The sequence below is a fragment of the Stenella coeruleoalba genome (genome assembly GCF_951394435.1).
Source record: "Stenella coeruleoalba genome assembly, chromosome: 1".
Lineage (NCBI taxonomy): Eukaryota > Metazoa > Chordata > Mammalia > Artiodactyla > Delphinidae > Stenella > Stenella coeruleoalba.
In genome coordinates this window covers 119,077,407-119,105,287 of record NC_137169.1, presented here as the reverse complement: position 1 = coordinate 119,105,287, position 27,881 = coordinate 119,077,407, and the positions used below count along the sequence as shown (strand labels likewise).

Genomic DNA, 27,881 nt, shown 5'->3' with positions numbered 1-27,881 from the left:
TGAGTTTATGATGATTAAAATGAGCTTATGATGATTTTTGCTTCACACTCCACGGAATCTAGTTTGTTAAGTAAACTTGTTGCACACACACATGTACACATACACACACACACATTTATTTATTATGTACTTCCTGCCTCTTACATCAGAAGGTAAGCTCCATGAGGGCAAGGCCTCTGTCTTCTTTGTTCACTGTTGTATCCCAGTGTTTAGAAGAATGTTGGCACCGTGGAGCTGCTTGATGTTTTTTTCCTTGAAAAATGAATTCTAGAAGGATGGAAATAAACTTTTTTTTTTTCCTGGATATTATAATTCCTTAGGGTAGCACTATTCTGGCTCAGGACTCCCACAGAAAACGTATCCTTGTAGAGTCCTGTGAGTTGGCTGGAGAGGAAGAGTGGGCAGGGGAGTGGAAAGTTCTGGAGCAAAGGCACCTACTAGCTGTGTGTCTGATGGATCACTTAACTGCCATGAGCCTCACTTTCCTTGTCTGTGGAATCAGGATTCCATCATCTACCTGACAAGGTCACGGTGAGGATTATATTCATAATGTACTCAGTTTCTGGTTCACTGTGCCTACTAATTGTTCATCCTCCCCTTCTTGCCTGCAGAAAGAATACTGCCTTGTTTGGCCTTGCTGAGGTTTTCCTGGTAGACAGAACCACTGAACTTCTGAATTCAGAAGGGTGACTATGATTTGCAGCAGGAGCAGTGTTTTCTCTGGGAGTTCTCTGGCCTCGAAGGTGATGGATGGGCACCTCTCAGGCATAGTTCCTTGATCAATAAGCTATAAAGTCTCAAATTATTTTGTTAGATCCATTGATCAAATCCACTGAATTTGTCCCAACTCTTTTATCGTGAAGGCAAGGACTGGTGATGTTCAGTTTCTCTCTCCTTGCTATATTCTTTCTTCATCTGGCTTTGGGGTGATGTGCAGCAGTGTGGAAAAGACCAGAAGTGGAGAATGAAAGTTACCATCCCCAACATTGTGGAAAAGACCAGAAGTGGAGAATGAAAGTTACCATCCCCAACAATGAAAGTTACCATCCCCAACATCTTCATCTGGCTTTGGGGTGATTTGCAGCAGTGTGGAAAAGACCAGAAGTGGAGAATGAAAGTTACCATCCCCAACATTGAAGGAAGAAGGCTTATTTTGGTTGTCTGCTTCAGAATTAAGCAGTGTGGTTTCTCTCTTTGGTCTTTTAAGAGGTTCCTCAGTATACAGTACTCCCCCATTATCCCCAGGGGGTATGTTCCAAGATCCCTCAGACCCTCATGGATGCCTGAAACCGCAGGTGGTACCTAACCCTATATATACTATGTTTTTTCCTATACATACATACCTTTGATAAAGTTTAATTTATAAATTAGGCACAGTAAGATATTCTAGTAATAAAATAGAACTAATAATAAAATAGAACAATTATAACAATAAGTTATGTGAATGTGATCGTTCTCTCAAGATATCTTACTGTGCAAATTTAATGCCTTTTACATCTTAACTAAGCACTTAACACACATTGTGGCTGTAATTTTTGGAGTTTGAGGTGTGACAGCAAAACTAGCACAAATTTCTTTTTCTTTCTTCACAATTTTACAGATAGATTTGTTCTTACCTTAGATCTTAGCAATTCCAGCACATGATTTTTTTCCTTTCCTTATTACATTGAGAACTTTCATCTTTTCACTTAAAGGAAGTTCTTTGTGCTTCTCTTGGGCATATCCAAATTGCCAACATCACTACTCCTGGGTTTTGGGGCCATTATTAAGAAAATAAGAGTTACATGAACACAAGCACTGCGATCTTGCAACAGTCGATCTGATAACTGAAAGGGCTACTGAGTGGTTAATGAGCAGGATATGTTGGACAAAGGAATGAGGCACATCCTGGGCAGGACAGAGCTGGACAGCGCAAGCCTTCATCATGCTACTCGGAACTTGCACAGTTTAAAACTTACGAATTGTTTATTTCCGTTTCCATTTAATATTATTGGAATGTGGATGACCTGGGGTAACCATGGAAAGTGAAACCATGGATAACGGGGGACTACTGTACTGGCTACGGTGCACCTTTGCCTTTTTTGTATTCATTCATTCATCTGTCCAGTCATTCAATAAATATCTAGTATGTGTTAAGTACCCTGGGTGGGTTATATTTGCAAGGCTGTTTGTTTTTTCTATAAGGGCCAACTGGGTTTAGGTTCTCAGGAAACTGTGAGATTTTCTAGGTACATGGCATTTCCTCAATTTTTATTGTTGGATGAGTGAATTGAATTGCTTCCAGGAGTAATTTGTTAGGCAGAGCTTTTATTCACTCATTTAACAAACTTTTACAAATTACTTTCTAGTGCAAATAATAATACCTAGCTTTTAGGGTTGTCTTGATGATAAAAGAATATATAGATTCTCTAGCACATTTTCAGGTACAAAATAAATTCTTAATAACTGGTAGATATTATTATCACCATTGTCTCCTGATAGATTTGAATTATGGCGAGTGAATGTCACTTACTATTTATTTGGTTGGTTTATTTTAGAAAATCCTCTTGCTGAGAATCTCTGGCTCCTACACAATAAATAAAATGGCTCAATTAAATATATTCTTAGGATCTTATTCGACGACTCCTTTTTACCCTGTCCTCCTAACACATACACAGTTATTTAGTTCAAGAAGAATAGCACCATCATAGAATTACCCAGCCCTCTGTTATCCTAGAAAGAAAAGGTATAATCAAGTCTTATCTTAGTGAGTAAAATACACTCATCCTTGGAAATAGAGACATTTAGCTCCCTGTGTAAGGCAAGCTGCCTCAGGTAGGTAAACATCTCTTTTTTCCAATGAGAATCTTATTCACTCTCTTTAGAAGTGAATCTAATATTCAGTAATTAGTTTGTGTTGTTTATAGAGTAGTTTTCCACAGAAGATTTCCAAAAAAGAACTAAAATTGCACTTACTTTTAAATATTTCATGTTAAAAGGGGAAAACCTGAACTTTATTTTATTTATATTTTCTTCTCGCCCACTGCATCTTGGTCCTCCTCTGCTCATTTTATTATTTCAACTACCAAATGATTTTCAGACACCCTTTACCTATGTAGTACTGTGCTTGCTTTGTCTTCTCCGGGCTTTTTTGTTCATGATCCTCCTTTTATTTGAATATATTCCCTACCTTTCCACTTGAGATGTCTTCCACGAACTCTATTCCAGTTTAAGGGTCTTTCCTATGAGCTTCCATATTCCCCAGTGCTTACTTTTATTTTGTTTTTTTTTCCCTGGGTCTCATTAACTTTTCTTTTCTTAAAAATTGAAATATATATAGTTGATGTACAATATTATATAAATTACAGGTGTACAATATAGTGATTCACAATTTTTAAAGGTCATACTCCATTTATAGTTATTATAAAGTATTGGCTGTATTCCCTGTGTTGTACAATATATCTCTGTAGCTTATTTTATATATAATAGTTTGCACCTCTTCATCCCCTACCACTACATTGTTTCTTCCCCCAGTGCTTACTTTTATTACTACACTAATCACTTTACATGGGAAGTACAGAAATACCAGTGTGCTTCCCCACTAAGCTATGTTACTTGAGGTTGGGGACACTGGTTTGTAATCCTGGTGTCCCGTACAGTTAGTTTCTCAGATAGTAGTTGCTCATCGAATATCTATCAAATGAAAGCATGCTTGAATAAATGAATGACTGGTTGCTGGTGTGCAGCACAAAGGAAAACAAAACATGAGATAATTATATGGTGCTTGCGGAAAGGAGACACTTGTGGAAAGAAGATAAACAGTCATAAGAATGTTAGGAATATTTTACTCCAAGACAGGGTGTATTTTGAATGTAAATTAGTTGTAAATAAACTGAGTGCTCTTATTTCATAGAAGAGAGAGTCTGTGTGAGTTGAGATGGTAACTGGTTTCATAGAGAAAGTGGCATTTAAGATGAGTCTTAAAGGATGCATCAGAGTTAAATATAATCACAGAAATCCAATAATTGGCACTGAAAGTAATGAATTACGTAAATTTGAGTTGTCCACTTTTAATTTCACTAGAATTCTTTCTATCCCCAGCTGAAAAAAAATCAGGGTATTGTTAATGAATACACAATGGCTATGAATAAAGCACTTTGAATAACATTCAAGCTGTGTCAAATACTTTTATATTCAGTGGGTTCTGTTAGAGATACCATCAATATTTTTTTTTTTTTTTTTTTTTTACCATTTAACTTGTTTTAATGTTTCTTCACAAATGGTGAAAAATACTAAAGTACAGACAGGAATAATCATAATGTTGTGGCCAACATTATAAATATGGAATTATAAATTTAAAACATTTTCTGGTTTAAAAAATAAATCTGGTAGTCAATGCAGCTCTGCGGGGTCTCTGCGTCTAGTAGGGCCGGTCTCTGCGTTCCTGACGGTGCTCGCCTTTATCCATTTTTCCAGGTCCTCCACGTCTGCCTCTTCTTCCTCCCATCTGTTCCATCAAAGGTCCAGGGGGTCCCCCAGGGCCACCTCGTCTTCCTCCACCAAAGCCACCACGGTCCATGCCCCGGGTGCCACGGAAGCCACCTCTGTCTCCACCACGGCCACCTCTGAACATTCCACCAGGACCACCTTGATCCATGAAGCCACCTCTTCCTCCCCGCATGCCACCAGGGCCACCTCTGCCACGGTCACCGCCCGGGGGTGGGAAAGGTGGTGGGAGGAAGCCTTCAGGCTTTGGGGCCTTACACTGGTTGCACTCTGTTCTCCACGCAAAGTTCTGGTTTCCACACACCAGATTGGGGCACTGCCAGTCTCCAGCTCGGTGCTGGACGTTTCCTCCTCCAGACGGGTTTCCTCCTCCAGACGGGTTCCCTCGGGAACCGCGGGGCCCTCTTGGTGGGAAGCCTCCTCTGTCTCCTCCACGGCCTCCCATGCGACCCATGGGTCCTCCAGGACCTCCTGGGCCTCCTGGACCTCCTCGGAGCGGCGGCGGCATCCCTGTACCCTCACGGGGGGGCATTCCTCCCCGCATGCTGTTCATTGGAGGCTTCTTCCGAGCAAGAGAAACTTTAAGTTTGCTCCCTTGAAAATCTTTCCCATCAGACCACTCGACGGCAGTTTTGGCAGTTGGCGGGTCTTCATAGCATACAGTAGCATCGCCTTCGGGCTTTCCTGTTTCCTTGTCCAAATAGATATGGATCATGGGTTGTCCAGTCCTCTTGTTTATCTTGACAACTCCACACTGCTTAAAGAAGTCTGTCAGATCATCTAGAGTCACACTGTCACTTAATCCTTGCACATAAATTGCACTGTTGTCACAGTCTTCATCTGGATCTACAGGTGGGCCTAAATCAAGATCTGGTCCTTCGTCCATGGGTCCACCAGGCTTATTGAAGCCACCTCGCTCTCCAGCGCTGCCCATTCCACCGCGTCCTCCTCCCTGCCCACCTCTGCTCATGCCTCCACGATCAAATCCCCCTCTTCCCCTGCCCCGGTTATCAGGGCCACTCATGCTCCGGTTCTCCCCTGGTCCGGAAAATCCTCCAGACTCCTGCCCATAAACACCCATGCTACTGGGGTGGTCCTGTCGGAATGAACTGTGCTGCCCGTAGCTGCTGCTCTGTTGGCTATATTGACTTGGAGCCTGGCTGTAGGATCCAGTTTGGAGGGGGGTAACTAGTGGGCGGCTGCTGCCCATAGCTGCTTTGTTGACCATAGCTACTCTGTTGTCCATAGCTGCTCGGCTGCCCATAGGTGTTCTGCTGGGAGTAACTGCTCTGATCATAACTAGTCGGCTGTGTAGAAGAATAGCTGGTAGGAGGATAGGATGTTGGTGCTGTGACTGGCTGCATGGTGTAGCTCCCAGGTACCTGGGGATAACTGTAGTTACTCTGTCCATATCCTAGGCTGGGCTGGTTGTAACCCCCTGTGCTAGATTGAGGTTGACTAGTCTCAGCGGGTTTGTTACCATCCTGCGATCTTGCAGGCGCGGTGGCTGCTGGCTGCTGCCCATAGGCTGGATAAGCAGGCTGAGTGCCGTATGCAGACTGAGCTGCATAGGAGGCCTGGGTGGTAGTGACTGTAGCAGTGGTGGTATCGTAAGCACCAGTGCCGTACCCCTGGACAGGCTGACTGTATGCCTGGGGGGCAGTTGGAGTAGAATATCCAGTGGGAGGCTGTCCATAAGAAGTTGCATAGGCGGTCTGCCCATAGGTTGCAGTGGTCTGAGCCTGGGTATAGCTGACATCAGTGGGCTGTCCACAGGTTCCGTAACTTTGTTGCCCATATGCCTGGGTGGTCTGTGCATATCCTTGAGTGGGCTGGGCGGTGTAAACACTGTAGCCCTGCTGGGCTGCAGCTTGGCTGTAGGTACTGTAATCCGTGGACGCCATTTTCTCTCTCCTTCCTTCTCGTTCTCTCAACGTCCGTCTCCCTCTCGCTTTCCTTCTCAGAGATACCATCAATATTAATAAGAAAAGTAATGGTGTCTACAGACGTATAGATTTGGAATTATGTAAAGCTTGTTTGGAAAAAGACCCCCAAAGCCCCATGTTTCATAACTTTTTTTCACACTGTCCAATGTACACAAGGAAGCAAAGCTTTCTGTACATATATATGCTTGGAATTAAACATTTTCACAGAATTTTCAGAAGTTGTATGAAAGGTTGTGATTTTAGAAATTTATAGGGGCAAAGAAGGGTTCAAGGCTACAAACCTATGGTAAGTGAGCAGGGAGTAACTGAGGGAATGAGTTATTAAGGAACAACATCATTATGGGGTCAGAAATTGTAGACCTATCGTTAAATGAGGCATGGGACATGGCCGCTGCCAAAGTTTTAAGTTAATTGCTGGCACCTCTCTTTGTGCATTTGATCAGACACGAGAGGGAGAAATTCCTCTTGCCCTTCATAAACTGTCAACAAGCCAAATGAAATATGTGTCTTGAGAGCAAATGCAAACCTAGTGAGAGAGGAACATGATGCAGTGATTTAGGCACCTGGAAAACATAGCTCTTTCCCCATTATACTTATTTTTTATATTAAAGTAATGTACAGATTGTGTACTTGAAAGGATACATTTGGACTGTCTTCATAAGATTTTCTTCAACTTGACAGTCAAGCAATATATAGCCGTCTCTGAAGTGCCCATATGTGGATTTTCCATTTGTGAATTATCTGTGGCACATTTTCCAACTCTGATGGCCTAACCCTGTTACCCAGCGTATCTTAGAGCTATTCCTCCCTGCTCAGAAAATGAAGAACTCATTTGAATATGAACCCAAGCAAAATGCAAGTCTGCAGGTCAATGCACTGCCAAAACAGAAAACTTTCATGTGGTACATTTTCAAAGCCGTCTAGCAGAATAAATGGATTCCTTTATATTCCTATAGCAATTTTTACCAACTTCTATTATAACATTTATCACATTTTATTACAGTTTTTCATTTGCCTGCCTGATGCCCTAGGCCTATGGTAAAGGGAGGTTTTAAATTTATTTTTCTTCCCTTAGCCTCGAATTCTGTATATGGTATTCAGTAACTTTTTGTCAAATTAATTAATTAATTAGAGTACAAACGAATGAGTAAATAATGTTTTGCATGATTGAAACCAACGTGTGGCTCCTGCTAGGATATAGAGAATTGTCTGTAAATAACTTATATTTCACAGTATTTAGAGCTGCAGAACATTTTAGAGAATATCTGGCACTATATATTTTTAAAATTTATTTTTTTTTCTTTAAGTGAAATAATTTTTTTTTTTTTTTTTTTTTTGGTACATGGGCCTCTCACTGTTGTGGCCTCTCCCGTTGTGGAGCACAAGCTCCGGACGTGCAGGCTCAGCGGCCATGGCTCACAGGCCCAGCCGCTCCGCGGCATGTCGCGGCATGTGGGATCTTCCCAGACCGGGGCATGAACCCGTGTCCCCTGCATCGGCAGGTGGACTCTCAACCACTGCGCCACCAGGGAAGCCCTAAGTGAAATAATTTTAATAAAATATTATTTTGAACTTTTTCAAGTATGAGGCAGAGGGGTATAAAACTGACATAGGCAAGGAAGAGATGAACAGCCCTGCATTCCATCCTCTGGCTACTCCACTGGTCAGACCAGAGCCCTGTCCCCAACACAGAACCTCTTTGCCAGTAACAACTTTGCCAGTACAACTTTATAGCTTTTCAGATGAAGCCAGAGTTTATTGGAGTTCCCCAAGTTTATTCCCCAAGCCAAGACTGGAACTCAACCCCCTGAATAAACAATGCTTTTTCAACTGTACCAAGTTTTTACCTCATTATTATTTCTGTGGTTGTTTCAGATGCTCCACACTCCCACTCCCCTTCAGTGAGTCAAAGGAAAGACAGCAGACTGTAACATCAGTTAGTTTGAACGGGGCAGACCCATGAGACTAAAATGTTGTCATCTGAAGTACTTTCTTGGTTTTGTGTCTAGCATACAGTCACCCTGAGTGGGGGACCCTGTGGCGTGGCTGAGAGCTTATTGGAGAGGATGCTTTGCAAGGGCAGACATGATTTCTTAACCTGAATATGCATTAATTCTCCCATGGGCAAGAGTGGGTCAACCAGCTCTGGTCTATGTGGTCAAGGGGAATTGGTGTAATAAAGATAACAGAGAATCCAAAACTTCAGAGCGGCTTGGCATCCTTTCTTCTCTTCTAAACTTTCATCTGGGTCTTGTAAAGGTAACCAAAGTGACACTCTTATCTTGCCTGATACAGATGCAAACAAATAATTGTAAGAATGATGATGGCAATGATAAGGATAGTCATAATTACAAGTTGAAGTGCATGTTTTAGTGAACAGAGTGTGGAACACTATAGTTCATAGTATCACTAAAGCAATTTTGTGAGGTGAGAGAGCAAGCATATGAGAAAAACAATGAAGCTGAAGATGAATATTAAAAGGACTTATTCAATGTGACACAACAAATGGCAGAAATGAGAATGAAACAAGGTGTGTTTTCCTCTATATAGTACAATACAGTCATGACACCACAGCATTTTAGCTGCAGGAAGCAGCCAGTGGTTTCCAGTAGTCTCTGCAACACTGAGCTTTGTAATCCTTCTTCCCTTCCTCCTTCCATTCCCGTCACCACTTCTTCCTCACTGTCTCAGTAAGGATTCAGTCAGGGAAGCTGAACTGCTACGAGTATAATGAAGCAGAGAATTTGTCATAGGAATTAGTCTTTACACAAATGTGGGAGCCAGTGGGGAAGAAAAGGTCAAATAAAGAGAGCAAGAGATCCGAGAGATGTCGGTAACCAGCACCAGTACAGCTGAACAAATCAAAGCTTGAAGGGAAATCTGAAGCAAGGCACATCTAGGTGCCACAGGAGGACCAAGAAAGGGCCCAGAATAGAAGTCTCTAAAAGCTTGTTGGTCCTCCATGGCTACTGCCTCTATAAATTCAAGGCAAAGTTTCTGGTGAGGCTGGAGTGGTCACAAAGACAAGCTGTCAGAAGGAAGAGCTAGACATGAAATGGGGACGAGAGAGGGAAAATTGGAACTTGTCAGTGCCTCCGCATCTGCCTATCACCACCTCTAACCAATGGAGACCTCTATACGGTAACAGCCGCTTCACTTCCACCTCCCCAAACTCATGAAACTGCACTTTTGGCCAATTACCATCCAGAACCGTACAGAGAAGAGGCTATCGAGATATGTGGTTCCCAGTGTGAACAAATTGCTATGGAACAATCCAGCCTACTCCTGCACCTCTACACTTTATTGGTCACACAATTTTGTACAACTGAAAGATGTGCCTTCTATACAGAGTCAACTACTAAAACCTTAACACTTTTAGAGAGAAATAGGAGAATACCTTTGTGACATTAGCATAGGCAGATATTTCTTAAACAGACCCCAAAAGCCGTAACCATAGAGGGAAAATTTAAAAATTTGAAATCATAAAGATTTTAACTTCTAAAGAGAAAACACTGTACAAATGGGTCAATAAGTACAATACAATATAATACAAATTAAAAAAAAGCAATAGAGAAGCAACAAACTGGCGGAAAATCTTCTCAGTACACATGTCAGTGACCCTTATTCAGACTATAGAGAGAACCCCTGCAAAAAAAAAAGACAACTCAATGAAAAATGAGCAAAAGTTATCGATACTACACAAAGGAAGACATACAAGTGACTAATAAACACACAAAAAGTACTCAACATTTTTAGCCAGTAAGGAAATGTAAACTGAAACCACAGTGAGATACCATTATACACTCACTAAAATGGCTACAAAGACTAACAAAATCAAATGATGGTCAGTATGTGGAACAACTGCAGTTCTAATCCATTGTTGTTGGAATGTAAAATAGTACAACTTTTATGGCAATCAGGTTGAAAGTTTTGCATGAAATTAAACATGTGCCCATGTTGTGACCCAGAAATTTCACTTCTAGACATTTAGCAAAAGACATGAATATGTAAACACAAAAAGACTTTGTATAAGCATGATCGTAGTAGCATAGCTCCAAATTGGAAGCGATCCCAATGTCCATCAATAGGAGAATGGATAAACAAGTTATTATATATTCATCCAGGGGAATACTGCTCAGTAATAAAAAGGTACAGACTACTGATACAAAAACATGGATGAAGTTCACAAATGTTATGAGAATGGAAGGCGCCAGATATAAAGAGTGCATGCTGAATGATTCCCTTTATGTGAAATTCTAGAACAGTTAAAAATAGTCTATGCTGAAAGAGATATGAAGAGTGTTGGCCTCTGGGGGCAGGGGTTTGTGGGGATTGATTAGGAAGAAATAAGAGGAAACTTACTGGGGGTGTTGGAAAGTTCGTATTTGGATAGGCTGCAGAGGGCTTGAGTTTACACATTCATCAAAACTCATTGAACTATAAAACTTATGAACTGTACATTTGAGTATATGTATACTATGCTTCAGTACAAAATGTTTTTTTAAATGATAAAAGAAATCTGTGTTGTATTTGTGTACTTGAACATAATGTGAATACATTTTCTGATCCTGCTACCCTTCACTGTGGTCTACCTCTATGTCAAATTATTTATTTATTTTTTGGTATGTGGGCCTCTCACTGTTGGGGCCTCTCCCATTGTGGAGCACAGGCTCCGGACGTGCAGGCTCAGTGGCCATGGCTCATGGGCCCAGCCGCTCCGCGGCACGTGGGATCCTCCCGGACCAGGGCACGAACCCGTGTCCCCTGCATCGGCAGGCGGACTCTCAACCACCGTGCCACCAGGGAAGCCCTCTATGTCAGATTTTAAAAGCACAGACTTTGGCACCAGAACACATGAGTTTAAAATCCAAATTCACCATTTTTTAGCTGGGTAATTGTAGGGCTGTCATTTATACTCTTTAAGGCTCAGTTTTCTTACCTGTAAAATGGTGATAGTAATATTACCCACCTTGCTGGGTTCTTGTGAGGATTAAATGAGATAATGTATGTGAAGAGCTTATCACAGAGCCCAGAGCTGCACTGTCCAACACTGTAGCTACTAACTACACGTGGCTAAATAAATTGATTTTAATGAGATAAAAGTAAACATTCAATTACTCAGTCACACTAGCCACATTTCAAGTGCTCAATAGCCACACGTGGTTAGTGTCATCTTTATAGATCAGAATATTTCCATTATCAGAGAAAATTCTATTTGTATAGTGCTGTCATAGAGCATAGAAGTGCTAAATAACTATTAGCTATAATTACTATTAAGAGAGAAAAAACTTCCCTTAAAGACTTCACATTTTATTGGAGAAATTAGACAATAAAACATGAAAACAATGTGATTAAATGCTACAACTTTGAGGGATACTATGGTGTGAGGGAGAAGGACCTTCTTTAGGGAAGAGCAGGTAAGCATCATTAGAAGCAACGCTTGAACTGTCATAAGTTGATGGTGGGCTCATCAAGATAAATACCTATAGGAAGTTTGTTACTAGGGCAAATTCTGGGAACACTGAGCATACGCAAGCAGCTGGCTCTCACCCTTTACTGGGAGAGCATCCTTAAAGAGGCCAAGTGGACCGTGATGGGATTGGGGAATGGTAGAGAGAAGAGTAGGAAGACATTCTGAACAGAAAAATCTGCTCATACTCAACAAGAGAAAAACAGAGACTAGTAAGAGGTTCTGTTGCCTATAACAAATAGGCTTTGGGTAAATTGTTGGGGTGGAATGACAGGACCAGAGGATAACGAGGTGGGTAGGGCGTAAATGAAGAAAGGGCATTTTGGGCCATGCCAATGCATGATTTGAAAGATAAATTAATTTAATTATTTAAATATGTAATATATTCATATGGTCCAGCAATCAAAATGTATAAAAGGAAATATAGTAAAAAGTACACACACATAATAGGTAACTACTCCTCTCTGTTCCTTATTTAATCTTCCAAAGTTTATTTTATCACATGTAAACAAATACAAATGTTTGTGTATTTCCCCTTTTTAATATAAGCAGGTTTTGTACTATTCTGCCCCTTGCCTATTTTCACACAAGATGAAGATCTTTCCATATAGGTATATACAAAACTATTCTGATATTTTCTTTTTATCCCTTGCTTTCTTCTTTTTTTAAACAGCAACATAAAATTCTATTATATGGGTATATAATATTTATTTAACAGTCTCCTATTAAACGATATTTATGTTTCTAATCTTTTGCTTTTGCAAAAAAGTGCTCTAACCAGTAACTTTGTACATGAATAATTTTTCCAGTGTGAGTGTGTGCCTATAAGATACATTTTTCTTTTACTTCTTTATTAGAGTATAATTGTTTTACAATGGTGTATTAGTTTCTGCTGTATAACAAAGTGACTCAGCTATATGTATACATATATCCCCATATCCACTCCCTCTTGCATCTCCCTCCCACCCTCCCTATCCCACCCCTCTAGGTGGTCACAAAGCACCGAGCTGATCTCCCTGTGCTATGTGGCTGCTTCCCACTAGCTATCTATTTTACATTTGGTAGTGTATATATACCCATGCCACTCTCTCACTTTGTCCCAGCTTACCCTTCCTCCCCCCCAGCCCCCCATGTCCTCAAGTCCATTCTCTACATCTGTGTCTTTGTTCCTGTCATGCCACTAGATTCATCAGAACCATTTTTTTTTATTTCCATATATATATCCATTAGTACATGGTATTTGTTTTCCTCTTTCTGACTTACCTCACTCTGTGTGACAGATTCTAGGTCCATCCACCTCACTACAAATAGCTCAATTTCATTTCTTTTTATGGCTGAGTAATATTCCATTGTATATATGTGCCACATCTTCTTTATCCACTCATCTGTTGATGGACATTTAGGTTGCTTCCATGTCCCGGCTATTGTAAATAATGCTGCAATGAACATTGAGGTACATGTCTCTCCTTTTTTTTTCATTTTTATTTTCTCAGCTTTTGTTTACCTGAAAATATCTTTATTTTCCCCTCATTTTTATTTTTTTAAACATCTTTATTGGAGTATAATTGCTTTACAATGGTGTGTTAGTTTCTGCTTTATAACAAAGTGAATCAGCTATACATATACATATATCTCCAAATCCTCTCCCTCTTGCATCTCCCTCCCTCCCACCCTCCCTATCTCACCCCTCTAGCTGGTCACAAAGCACCGAGCTGATCTCCCTGTGCTATGTGGCTGCTTCCCACTAGCTATCGGTTTTACAATTGGTAGTGTCTATATGTCCATGCCACTATCTCACTTTGTCCCAGCTTACCCTTCCCCCTCCCAGTGTCCTCAAGTCCATTCTCTAGTAGGTCTGTGTCTTTATTCCTGTCCTGCCCCTAGGTTCTTCATGACCATTTTTTTTTTCTTAGATTCCATATATATGTGTTAGCATATGGTATTTGTTTTTCTCTTTCTGGCTTACTTCACTCTGTATGACAAACTTTAGGTCCATCCACCTCACTACAAATAACTCAATTTCATTGCTTTTTATGGTTGAGTAATATCCGTTGTATAATATGTGCCACATCTTCTTTATCCATTAATCTGTCGATGGACACTTAGGTTGCTTCCATGTCCTGGCTACTGTAAATAGAGCTGCAGTGAACATTGTGGTACATGTCTCTTTTTGAATTATGGTTTTCTCAGGGTATATGCCCAGTAATGGGATTGCTGGGTCATATGGTAGTTCTACTTTTAGTTTTTTAAGGAACCTCCATACTGTTCTCCATAGTGGCTGTACCAATTTACATTCTCACCAACAGTGCAAGAGGGTTTCCTTTTCTCCACACCCTCTCCAGCATTTATTGTTTGTAGATTTTTTATTGATGGCCATTCTGACCAGTGTGAGGTGAAGATACATTTTTTGAAATGAAGTTGCAGGTCTCTGTGTTCATGATTTGGAGGGATATTGCCACATTGCTTTCCAAGGATTTTTCCAGTTTACATTCCCACTGGCACTGTGCAAAAGTGCCAGTTCCTTACAGCTTCCTCAGTAGAAATTGCTATGAAACTTTTTTGTTTGTTTGTTTTGCATTTGTTTTGTCAATGTGACAGGTGAATCCATGTCATTTTAATATACATTTCTCTTACTATGAATGTGTAAGAAACATTTGCTTTTCTTCCTTTCCCGAGAGACATCCGTCCATATCCTTTGCCCATTTTTTATTGTTAAGCATTTTGATTTGAACTTTCTTCTTCTAGCAGTAGTCTTTGAAGAGATGCTGACGTGATCAGATTTGCATTTTAGAAAGTTATCTTTAGCAGAGGCCTTGAGGAGAGTGGGCTGAAGCTAGGAGAGACAGGAGATAAGAACACTAAGAAGAGGAATATAATTCATGTGAAAAGTTCAATGAGACACACTAAGGGCTAGAAACTAGTGCACTTGGAATGGAAAGGAGGGAGCGAATTCCTGAGATAATTGGAAGATGGAGCAAAACAGATTCAATTGGTGGGTTGCTTGGGGTTAAGAGAAGAGCAGGAGTCTAGGAAGTCTCTCAGGCTTCTGATTTGGGGGACTGAGTGGCCAGCACCTGGGACAGACAGTTCCGAAGCAGGAGCAGATTCTACAGGGAAGCTGTAATGTCCCTGCGGAATGTCTGTTTGGTTTAGCACATCCAGAATTTTAGAAGAGAGGTCAAAAGTAGATCTGGAGATGTGAGATATCTATATATACTATATGTGGATATATAGATATGCTTATTAATCTGAGGTCCTTATGATAACCCTGTTAGTGGGGAGAGAGGAGCAGAAGTATCTGTGTTGGAAATTCTTGTAACCGTTTTAACGAGTGGGTAAGATTCAGTTATAATTAGCATATCCTTTGTTTGAATGCAAATGTTGTTTCTAAAACTCCCCATTCTCAACTAGGCTAACACTTCCCTTGTTTCCAGCAGTAATTTGCTGGGCAAATCCTTTCTTCACTATTACCAGCAAAATTCTATTACATATGTTCTATGAAACATGTGCTTCATATGCCAAGCTGACTCTAGTCCAAAGCAGCAGTGTTTGTGACTGAGCAGGACGGCCCTCTCAGTCCCCACTGGGCTCCCAGAACCCTCAGGGTATTTTTTATCTTTCTAACGATCACACTCTCTAGGGGAGACTGGCTGGTTTGAACATATCTGAAGTATATCTATTTAGTTCCTATAATGTCTTATTTGGCTTTGTGTTGCCAGAATACAGCATAGGGCCTGGCACACAGTAGGTGCTCAAGAAGGGGTCACTGAAGGGAGAAAATACTGACAGAGATACTTAACAAGTGTCAGGCATTTGTAGTAAACTGCCTTTCTTTTCATTTCTCTCACCCTGTTTTACGGTTGACAAAACTCAGGTCTATTAAACAAAGCCCTCCCACCTCTGACTCACCAGTGAAACTTCTGACCCCTCCCTACAAAGTAATCAGGTGTAGTTTGCTCTAGATTGAGAGTAGGAGAGAATTGCTAAACTGAGGTTAAGTTGTATCACTACCAAACTGTTTCAACTCTTACTTTACCACAAAGTATAAAGCAACATTAAACACTACTTATCTCTCCCAAACATCATGTCCAAAACACCTTTTCCTAATCACAGATTTAGAAAGAATCATGACAGATTATTTAGGAGCTGGGGTGGGCTGTTGGTGGGGAAGAGGTAGGGAATGCATAATTACTGCATGGTGCTTTTTTCCCCCCCCACTATTTTACTAGCAAGATGCTTGGTCTCCACAAATTACTTCCCCTACATTTACTTTAAACTTCTAGTCAAGGTGGACTTATTAGTCCCCTTATATCTTGAGTTTTTCATTTTGTGCTTGCTTTTTGTTTTGTTTTTATTGTGGGATAACATTCGCATACAGAAATGCATAAATCATGAGTGTCCAGCTGAATGAATTCTCACAGAGTGAATCCCCCCATGTGAGCAGCAACATAGATCAAGAAATGGAACACTACCAGTCCCCCACTACACCAGAAGCTTCTTCCGGTGCCTCATCCCGGTCACTACCCCTTCTGTCTTCCAAAGGTGATCACAACCACCATCGTGATCCTAACACCACGGATGTTGCCTCTTGGTATGTTATATAAATGGAATTGGATATAATATGTTCCCTTTTATGTCTAGTATTTTTGCTCAAAACTATACATGTGAGGTTCATCCATGGTATTGCATTTAGAGTTGGTTCATGAATTTCATTGCTGTATGGTATTATATAAATATACCACAGTATATCCATTCTTCTGATGACAGAAATTTGGGTTGTTTGGAGTTTTCGCCTTTCACGAATTGTGCTTCTGTTTGCATTCTTGACTGTGTTATCGTTTTTGGTCTTCCCTTTTCTTGAACTTCCCTCCCACCCTGCCCCCGAAATACCTTAATTCCTAGCACAGATTTACCTAATTACACTGGCTGTCAATGAGCTTCCCCATCCCCTCAAAGCTTCCACCTTTCTACTTTCTTAAAGTACATCTTATATGTCATAAATGGTTCCTTATATTAAAACCGTTTATATATGTGAATTATTTCTATTAGATTGTAAGCTCCTGAGGGCAGAGAATGTCTCATTCTTCCTGTTATTTCCAAGTGCAGTGTCTTGCTTATAGTAGCAATTCAATAAAGATTCAGCTAGTGAATGAATGGATGAATTAGGAAAATTTCTCCCTGACATGGCGATGTTGAATCAATTTGATTAAATATGCCGCATTTTCATGATGGGCTGATCAGCAATAAGATCTATGGTCAAACTGTTAAGATATAGTTTTTTGGTTTTTTTTTTCCAATTCAACTGTAAGAGTCATATGGTCAATACTTAAAAATATCTAAGAATTATATTTTAAAAATCAGGAATCATGGTACTCTTGGATGAAAAATCTATAAATTATTTCATATGCCACTCTGTAAATCCTTGGCCATATTGTTAAAAAAATATTTCTGTAGTTGGTATTCTTTCAACAAATAATTATTTTGTACTTACTATGTGCCAGGTGTCATGCTAGACCCACAATATGCTCTCTATTTATTTCACATATTAACAGAAAAAGGGTCAGAATATTCTTACTAAAGGGCTATTTTGAATTCTTTATTATGTCCATGATTTAGCTTTGAGTAGCTTCTTTCAGACAAAGAAGCTCAGGACATATTATGCTGCACAGAATTAATTAAGATCAAGAGGCAAAGAGACAGAAAAAGAAGTGGAAATGTTGGTGTTTGGGGGATGTTAATCACTCGCCAGTCTCTGTTTTGGCTTCTAAGCAATTAAGAACAGATGAGAAGCCAAATAGAGGCTGTGATATTGGCTTTTTAATTGCTTAGACTGGATTGGGGAGCACAACAAAACCTTCTGTGTCTCGCTCCCTAATGAGTACCCACCCCAGTCCAGGCAGAGAAATTAGAAATGAGGAGGCCTTCCCCTCAGGTAAGGATCCAGCCACTGAGAACTAATCCCTCAGGGTCAGGAAGCAGAAAAAAGCTCACTTCATTGAAGGCCAGGTTGGTTTTGAGTGATAAAGAGCAAGATAGGGTAGAGCTTGCTTTATAATTTTATTTTTTTGCTCTTGGGCTGTCAGTCTATCCCCAACCTCAGCAGTTTGGTAATAATTCCTCTGATAATCGTGTTGGTGTGTGGGTAGGGAGCAAAGGAAGGATGAGGGTGCTCACTCAAGTATTCCTCCTTTGTGGAGAGTGGAGGAGACACCCCCTCCTCTCTTCGGAAACTTGAGAGGAGACAAAGAGAGGAGACAAGGAAGAGAGATCAGGAGCATTGTTTTTTCTCCTGAAATGTCAAAATCAAGACAGTTGAAAAATGCAGAAGTTCGAGGCAGAACTGTAGAAACTTTTAATGTGCATTTAAGGCCAAATTTTGAAAGATACAGAAGGGAGTTAGTTTGTAGATAAATGGGGAAGAAAAAGAAATGTTAGGAGATCCATATCACCACACTTTTCTGGTGGATCTCTACAGCCAGAAAATGTGAATTGAGAATTGAAGGGTTATGGGAAAAGCCAGAGTTGCAAAGGGCATCTACTCAGCTTTGTGATGAAGAAAAGGGGACATAGGAGGACACTGCACACACTCAGTGGGACAATGGCTGATGTAGTGGGCCTGTCTCAAATTTCAAGCTTAGTTCTGTTTTATTCTTTTTTTTTTTTTAGCAGAGAAAGATGTACCAATCAAGCCTATCTTGACACAAAGAGCTGGCAATGTCTAGTTGGAGCTGTGTCTCTATAAGAAAAATCTTGTGAAAAGAAAATCTGTTGTGTTTTTTCCACTTTTCATTCTTCCAATACTGCATCTTTTATCTTTTAGTAAAAACTTTATCTTCTTTAAATTAAACTCTGTTTGCCTTTTAAATTATTGAAGAGGTTGGATTCTACTTTTAATTTCTTGATTTTAATGACTAGATACCAAAAAATGATCTGAATTATAATTCTAAAATATTTACCAATGCATTGAGAAGTGCAACATAACATGGCATGAAGAAGCCTAGATATTTGGCATAAGTAGCTATCTGGAATGGGATCTCAGTACCAGAACCATTTCTTATCCATACCTTTGAAGGTGTTCACTGAATCTACTGATGCTAAACTAGAGCTGATTGAGGGCCATACCATCCTCTCTCCTGTTGTCTGGCCTTTTATAACCTTCCTTCTAATACCAAATCCTGCAGTGATGTCTCAGTCTTAATTCTGCCTGATTTCACACCTCTGGAATATTTTCATGGAGAATTCAATTTTTATAGGGCCATTTAGCATGAAGAAGGGGGACTTGCAGCTCCTCAATTTAGAAAGACACATCAATAAGGAAAAAGGTAATGTTAGACAGTGGAGTCAAAAACAATTTAGTGCCCAATATTAATGATAAGATAGCAGTTCACAGAGGACCAGGGTAATCCATAACCCTAGGAAATGGATAGACCTATGAGTACGTTTGAATTATCTCTGACAATTGGAGGACTGGCAAAAATTCTCTGTTCTGTACAATGCTCTGATTGAGGTCAGTACAATCTTGATTTTTGAAGAAAATCTCTTGATTTTTCTAAGCAAACATATGTAAAGTAACATCAAAGTATTTATTTTTTAAATCAATGCTGTAAATCAACTATTTATTTAAAATTTTAAAATAAATAGTTGATTTACAGTGTTGTGTTCATTTCTGCTATACAGCAAAGTGACTCAGTTATACATATATATATTCTTTTTCATATTCTTTTCCATTATGGTTTATCACAGGATATTGAATATAGTTCACTGTGCTATACGGTAGGACATTGCAAAGTATTTAGTTCAAATGAAATGAGAAATAAAATGAGATATAGCATTGAAGGCAATTGTCTATGTAAAAAGTAAAATATACTGACATTGGTTAAATTACAAAAAAGTGATGAAATACGAATGTGACTGTGAAGGCGTTTATGGTCGACAGAGTCCCTCACCTAGGTGATCTCACTTGTGGTTTATGACACAGGGCAGGGATTGCTATCAGATTTTTTCCAGTTGAGGTTATAGGTTCAGTGGGATTCAGTGCCTTGCTTAACATCACATGACTTATATGGGGCATAATTATGACCAGAACACAGACTTTGGTTCCCTACCCTAGAGTTCTCTGATACATATGAGGTTGCAGGCTAGGAATCTGCTCCAGCTTCAAGGCTCTGGGCAAGATGCTACTCAGCTCCACCTGGGTGTTGTGTAATTGAGTCATTGATCCTAAATCAGAGATTTTTAGGAAAGGGGATGCAACATGATTTCTTTTTGTCTTTGGTGCAAAAATCTTTTCTCATATCTGACAGCTATGTTTTTTTTTTTTCCTGCTGAAATTTAAAACCAGCTTCTGTTGTTCTCTCCCTTGAAGCACAAAGCCAGTTTTGGTCACATTCTGTTTGGTTTCCTAAATGGTAGTCAATTCTATTTTGAACATTATTCCTAATTCTTGAATCAGGTGGCCCTGCTCCAAGTTTTCTACATGTTTCATCATCACATTGATTTCCTAACAATGACACAAGTAAAATCCCATTGCAACCAATATCAGTATAACAATTTATGCTGTTTAAAAAATATTTATTGACGTGGGATCAGGAGAGTGGACAGTGAATTTGTTCCTTCTTACAGAAAATTATTTAAACACTCTTACCCTCCCCTTCCTCATCTAAGAAATGGAGATAATCATGCATATTCTGTTGGCCTCACTGAGATATGAAAAGCAAGTGAGGTCAAGCATGAACCACTCTGTATATTGTAAGGAGCTATAAAAATGAAAGGTTTCCATCTAATATAATGAAGTTCTTGCATGTCTCGGTGAAAAGGTGTGTTTTGAGAGTCTAGGTTAGATAGCAGCTTTCTAAATTTTTGTTGCTAATGAGAAACAGGAAGGTGGAGGAGAAAGGGCATGAGCTCTGGATCAGTCAGACCAGTGTGACTCTGGCTCTGTCACTTCCTATCTGCATGACCTTGGAGAAATTAGAGTCACTCTGGTCCACATCTCTTCACCTGTAACATCAGGCTAATATGTCTCAGGACTGTTGTGAGGAATAAATGAATATAAATGACACTGAATGAAAGGTAGCACTTGTTATCATCATGTTTTCTAACCCTGGTTTTCCTATAATATTATTGTGCAAGCATTGCTAATGTAGATCAAAACTGATTCTTTACAAAAGAAATTCTGCAAAAAATGCCATTTCTGGGCCTAGGTCTTTAGATCATGGGGTCCGCTCTCTCTCTCCTGCCCAACTTTTTGAACTTACTCCAATTATGTAGAGGAGGACAGTTGCCCTGGAGCAACCGAGTTGAAGGAAACTTTGATCCATGAATGGATACAAGCAATGTAGTAGCCCACCAACTTGGAACACTCACCTCTATGGTTCTGTGAGAAACATGCACTTCTCTCTGCATTTTTGTTGTATGCCTTTGTTAGAGCCTAACTAGAAAAAAGGAAAATTTCTCACCAAGTTTAAATTAGTGTAATAAAGATGCTGTTATCTAGATAAAATTTTTATATGTAGCTAACTCTTGGGAAACGTATTGTGGGCAAGTTGTTAACTCAATATTTTAAAAATGTTTTATTAATTAGTTAATTTTAGCATTCTTTGATGTACATATATATTCATTGTTCTAAAGCTATACTTACGGCTTTTTGAATGTAGAAAAATTGTAGCCCACAAGTGATGGAGCCATAAGGCTGTCTTCACATAACAACATTTCTACCAGCGGAAAGCAGTCATCTTGGTTTTGACAGCTTATGTAGAAGTGACTTGAATCTCTGGATACCTGGATTTCTTATATTATTTCCCATTAAAAATTGACCCATCTGAGTTATGTAGAATAACTTTTTCTATCTTAGCTCTGCTCTGGATAGAAAGTTCAAGTTTTAAGCGATAGGAAAATTGTGAATTTTCTTTGAATTAATACATTCAATTATTCAGCTAATATCTATCAGATTCCTATTATTCACCAGGCACTCTGCTAGGTAATGAGGATAAAAAAGATGAATTTGACATGTTCTCTCTACACTACAGCTTCACCACAGCAAAGGTGTGTCCTGCTAATTCCACCCAAAATATTCTCCAACATTTGGGGAGTTTCTGTATGCCACAGTGCCTTCCACAGAGCGCATGTTTAATCAATATTTGAGAAATAAGTAATGGAGAAACAAATGGAGGAAGAGCAGAGGGTACAGAAGGCTTACTGTGATCGACACTAGACATGAAAATGCCTGTCTATTAGCTCATTTAATTTACATATCAATTCCATGAAACAGATCCTAATATCCACATTTTACATGTGAAAAAACTGAGGTCAGAAAGGATGACTTCCAAATTACACAGCTAATGAGTGATGGAGTTAATATTTGAACCTAGACCTAACACCAAAACAGAACTACTGGCCCCTTCTCCCCACCAGCATGGCCTTGCTAAAGTCCAGGAATGAATAGCGGAAGTTCCCTTTCCCTTTAAAGTCAAAACAAGGCTGTTCTCCTTTCTTTGGATCACTGTTCTGTAACTTATTTTCTTAGACTGCAACAGATTCATTTCCTATAGGGCACCTATGTTTCTCACTATGCTTAGTAATCAAAGAAGCACTGTTTTGAAAATAACAGGGCACTGTCTGTTAGCAGTCTTTTCCTGTGATCCTGTTAGCTCTCCTCTCCTCCATTTCCCAGTGCTGCTTTTCTTTTTTCTTTTTTTTTAGAGGCTATATTATACATGACCAGATGTATAAGCAGAGGACACCTATAACAAGCTGCCTTAGAGTATGGCTTAGAATTCAGATTCTTCCTTAGTAAGTCGAGGTCATTTTGCACCTTCCCCCTCCTTATTTCAGCCATTTTTGCCGAGTGTTCTCAGCTATAACCGGCCAAAGACCCCTATACATATGCATATTTAAAAAAAAATAATGGTTTTATTGACATGTAATTCCATACCATAAAATTCATCCTTTTAAATTGTATAATTCAGTGATTTTTAGTATATTCGCAGAGTTGTGAAACCATCACTACTATTGCATTTCAGAACATTTTCATCAATCCCAAAAGAAACCTTGTCCATTAGCAGTCACACACCATCCTTTCCTTGTCCACCTCCGTTCTCGTCTCACCCACCTCCCAGCCCCCAGACCACCAGTATGTAATCTATTTTCTATCACTACATGTATGATATGATATGTGGTCTTTGGTGCTTTGGTGACGGGTTTCTTCAACTTAGCATAATGTTTCATCCATGTTGTACCATGACTCAGCACTTCATTCCTTTAAATGGCCAAATAATATTTCATTTTGTGGATATACCACATTTTGTTTATCCACTCTTCCACTGATGGATATTTGAATTGTTTTCATTTTTTGGTTATTATGCATAATGCTGCTATAATATTTGTATACAAGTTTTTAGTGGACATATGTTTCCCTTGGGCATATATCTAATATATAGGTATTACATATTATCTATGTATCAGGACTATACTTGCTAGATCATATGGTAACTCCTATATTTAAACTTTTCAGGAAGAGCCCAACTGTTTTCCAAAGTGGCTGCACCATTAATCATCCTACCAGCTATGTATGAAGGTTCCTAAAAATTTCTGTAGGTTCTGGGAGACACGTGTTATTGTCTATGTTTGTTTAGTCAAACTAGGGGCTGTGAAGTGGATCTCACTGTGGGTTTGATTTGCATTTCTCTAGTGATTAATGGTGGTAAACATTTTATGTTTTTATTGGCCATTTGTTTATTTCTGGAGAAATGTTTGTTTAAGTCCTGTACTCAATCTTTTCTCTTAATTATATCCTTTGACATACAAATTTCAATTTAATGTAATTTTGAAGTAGTTGAGTTTTGCATCATTTACTATTTTGTTTCTCTTTATCCTCTCTTTTTATTTCTCTTTTACTTATTTCCTGCTTTGTTTAAACTAATTGTAAATTTATGTGATATTTTATTTCTTTTATTGACTTATTAACTAAACTTGTTTTAGTTTTTGCTCTATTATTTACAATCTCATCTTTAGCTTATCATACTCTAATTTCAAATATATTATACCAGGTAACATATAATGTAAAAACTTTGCAGTATTGCCTTATTCCCCCACTAATTTTTGTTATTATTTTCACACTTCTTACTTTTGAATGTGTCATAAACTCCAAAATATATTTGTTTTAAATAATCAATTATTATTTGAAAAAAATTGAACACTTTTCAGTGTTTTGTATTTACCCACACACCTACCGTTTCTGGCATTCTTCATTTCCTTTTGAGTAGATAAGAGTTTCTATCTGGTATCATTTTCTTTTGGAACTTTAACATTCTTCTTTTTAAAATTAATTTTTATTGGAGTATAGTTGCTTTACTATGTTGTGTTAATTCCTGCTGTACAGCAAAGTGAATCAGTTATACATGCGCATATATCCACTCTTTTTAGATTTCCTTCCCATTTAGGTCACCACAGAGCACTGAGCAGAGTTCCCTGTGCTATATAGTAGGATCTCAGTTACCTGTTTTATACATAGTAGTGTATATATGTCAACCCCAATCTCCCCATTCGCTCCACCCCCCCAACTCCCCTTGGTAACCATACGTTTGTTCTCTACATCTGTGACTCTATTTCTGCTTTGCAAATAAGTTCATCTGTACCATTTTCTAGGTTCCACATATAAGCAATATTATATGATATTTGTTTTTCTTTTTCTGACTTACTTCACTCTGTATGACAATCTCTAGGTCCATCAACGTCTCTGCAAATGCACTATTTCAGAACTTTGTTTAACATTCTTTCTTAACATTTTTGTATTGCTGATCTGAAGTGAGGAATTCTTTCAGATTTGTTTGAAAAGATCTTTACTTTCATCTTTAAAAACATTTGTATTGGAGTATAGTTGATTTACAATGTTGTGTTAGTTTCAGGTGTTATACGTATACATATATCAACTCTTTTTTAGATTCTTTTCCCATATAGGCCATTACAGAGTACTGAGTAGAATCCCCTGTGCTACACAGCAGGTTCTTATTAGTTATCTATTTTATATATAGTAGTATGTATACATCAATCCCAATCTCCCAGTTTATCCCTCCCTCCCTACCCCTGGTAACCATACATTTGTTTTCTACATGTGTAACTCTATTTCTGTTTTGTAGATAAGTTCGTTTTGTTTGTACCCATTTTTTAGATTCCACATGTAAGCAATATCATATGATATTTGTCTTTCTCTGTCTGACTTACTTCACTCAGTATGACAATCTCTAGGTCCACCCATGTTGCTGCAAATAGCACTATTTCATTCTTTTTTTATGGCTCAGTAATATTCCATTGTATATGTGTAGCACATTTTCTTTATCCATTCCTCTGTTGATGAACATTTAGGTTGCTTCCATGTCCTGGCTATTGTAAATGGTGTTGCAGTGAACATTGGTGTGCATGTATCTTTTAGAATTATGGTTTTCTCCAGGTATATGCCCAGGAGTGGGATTGCGGGATCATATGGTAGCTCTATTTTTAGTTTTTTCAGGAACCTCCATGCTGTTCTCCACAGAGGCTGTACCAATTTACATTCCCACCAACAGTATAGGAGGGTTCTCTTTTCTCCACACCCTCTCCAGCATTTATTATTTGTAGATTTTTTGATGATGGCCATTCTGACTGGTGTGAGGTGATACCTCACTGTAGTTTTGATTTGCATTTCTCTAAAAATTAGTGATGTTTAGCATCTTTTCATGTTCTTTTTAGCCATCTGTATGTCTTCTTTGGAGAAATGTCCATTTAGCTCTTCCACCAATTTTTTGATTATGCTGTTTTTTTTTGATACTGAGCTCCATTAGTTGTGTGTATATATTAGAGATTAATCCCTTGTTGGTTGCTTTGTTTGCAAATATTTTCTGAGGGTTGTCCTTTCATTTTGTTTATGGTTCCCTTTTCTGTGCAAAATACTTTCATTTTTGAAGGGTATTTTCCAAGGTATAGAATTTTAGGTTGACCGGCCTTTTTTTGTATTTTAGTACTTTAAAGATGTCATCCTATTGTCTTCCTGTTTGTATTTTTATTCTAATTGGAAGTTAGTAGTAGTTCTTACTTTTGTTATCCTGTTCATATGTGTCTTTTTTTCCCAGGTGCTTTAAGTATTTTCTCTTCATCACTGTTTTTCAGTGATTTGGTTGTGGTATGTCTTGATGTTATTTTATTTGTATTTATTTTACTTGGTGTTTATTCAGCTTCATGTATCTGTGGGTATGTTATTTATCTTACTTTTGAAAAATTTTGGCTATTATTTCTTCAAATATTTTTTCCTGGGCCCCTCTCCTTCTGAGATTCCAATTACATGTGTAATAGATGCTTCATTACGTTCTACTAGTCAAATGGGTGCTCTTCATCCTTGTGCAGTCTTTTGTGTTTCTCTGCTTTAATTTGGATAGTTTCTATAGCTATGCTTCAGTTTCACTGATCATTCTACAATGTTTAATTTGGTATTAGGCCCATACTGGGATTTTCATATGTCAGATATTATGTTTTTCAGTTCTACAATTCCATTTGATTTTGTAGTAGTTTTCATTTCTTTCCTTATTATGTTTATGCTTCCCCACAAATCCTTGAGAATATTTATAGTAGGTGTTTTAAAATCCATGTCTGTCATTAGTGTGTCTGTTCCTATTGTCTATTTTTCCTTTTGATTATAATTTACATTTTCTGCTGCTTTTGTATGCCTGTATATTTTTTGGGGTGGATTCTGGTTATTGTTATGTTATAATTTTTAGTGTTGGTATTTTGATGTTTAATTTAAAGTGCACTGATTTTATGTTGCCAGATAGTGAAGCTACTTGCAGTTCAGACTTATCTTTCTGAGGCTTTTTTTTTCTTTGTTGAGTAAGTCTAGGGTTGTAGCTTTTACTTAGGATTAATTCGGACCCAAAACTAAGGTATAATTCTTCATATAGCTCTTCTGAATATTTCAGGTATCCAGTAAAGTCTGTCTACTTTGGTTGGAATACAAACGTCTCCCAACCTTGTGTGAATTATGGAAACTTTTCATCTGTGGCTGCTTCATTTTGCCTCATTTTGTGGAGTTTTACTCTATGCATAGACAACTTAGTATTCAGCTGAAGACTCAAGGTGACTTTTAAGGAGATTCCAGGATCTCTCTCTCTTTCTCTCTGTAGCTTCCACTTCTCAAGTGCTGTATCCACAATTTCTAGCTCTTTCAGCCTCTCTGAATTCTAATTTATCTTTTTAATCTATTAAAATCATTATTTTAAACCTTAGGCCCTTCTGTTTGTGCTATGACCTAAAAAATATACACTACAGGGTAATATATGAATACAGGAAAGAGGACCTTATATTTACACTGTAATGGCTCTATTAGGAATTATCTTATTTAAACCATTGATTATTAGCATAATTCTAGGTAATAATTCTCCTATTTTGAATATGAGAGAACTGATATTTGGATAACAACATGAAATCAAATTCATACATTTATTCAAGAAGTATTATATTTACTGAGCATCTACTATGTGTCAGGCTTTTGGAGGCAGCTAATATATATTGATGAATCAAATAGGCATGAATCCTGTCTTGAGGGTTTTGATGTGGTAGGAAGTCTAATAATAAGCAAGCATATGTGGAAATATATATGTATGCACTGTAATAAGAGCCATGAAAGAGATGAAGATGCCATAGAATAACTGATGGGGGCCATGAAGGAAATGTGGGAACTTAGGTGGGAAAGGTGGAAAACAGAGACCTAAAGGAAACTAATGAGCTAGCTACATGTGAAAAGTAGAGAAAAGTATTTCAGACAGAGGGTATGATATCCGAGGTAGAATGAAAACTATGTGTTCAAGGAAGCAAAAAGAGGCAAAGAGGAGGAAGAATATTGGATGAGGGGAGAGTGACCTCAAATGAGGATGGAGAGTTGGGTAGGAGTCTGATCATGCAGGGTTTGTAAGGAGCAAAAAAATGGTGAATTATTTGGAAAATTTAAATGTGAG

The 27,881-nt window shown here is 38.6% G+C and overlaps 1 protein-coding gene and 1 long non-coding RNA gene across 3 annotated transcripts in view; one reads left to right on the top strand and one right to left on the bottom strand.

Annotated features, from left to right (window-relative positions):
- LOC307177557 overlaps positions 1 to 27,881 on the top strand; it is a 202,683-nt gene that overhangs the window by 92,089 nt on the left and 82,713 nt on the right. Inside the window, exon 5 of one of the 2 annotated variants that reach the window (XR_013825065.1) lies at positions 612 to 2,522. The exons of the other annotated variant lie outside the window; for it this stretch is intronic. This is a non-coding gene — a long non-coding RNA (uncharacterized lncRNA). Of the gene's footprint in view, positions 1 to 611; positions 2,523 to 27,881 lie in introns of those variants that run through there. 2 annotated transcript variants of the gene reach the window in all.
- LOC307177533 (RNA-binding protein EWS-like) lies at positions 4,171 to 10,064 on the bottom strand. Its single transcript, XM_079904772.1, is given in 4 exon segments — positions 4,171 to 4,920; positions 4,923 to 4,962; positions 4,964 to 5,662; positions 5,664 to 10,064. Coding segments are annotated over 4 exon segments (2,055 nt in total). The 5' UTR covers positions 6,459 to 10,064; the 3' UTR covers positions 4,171 to 4,399.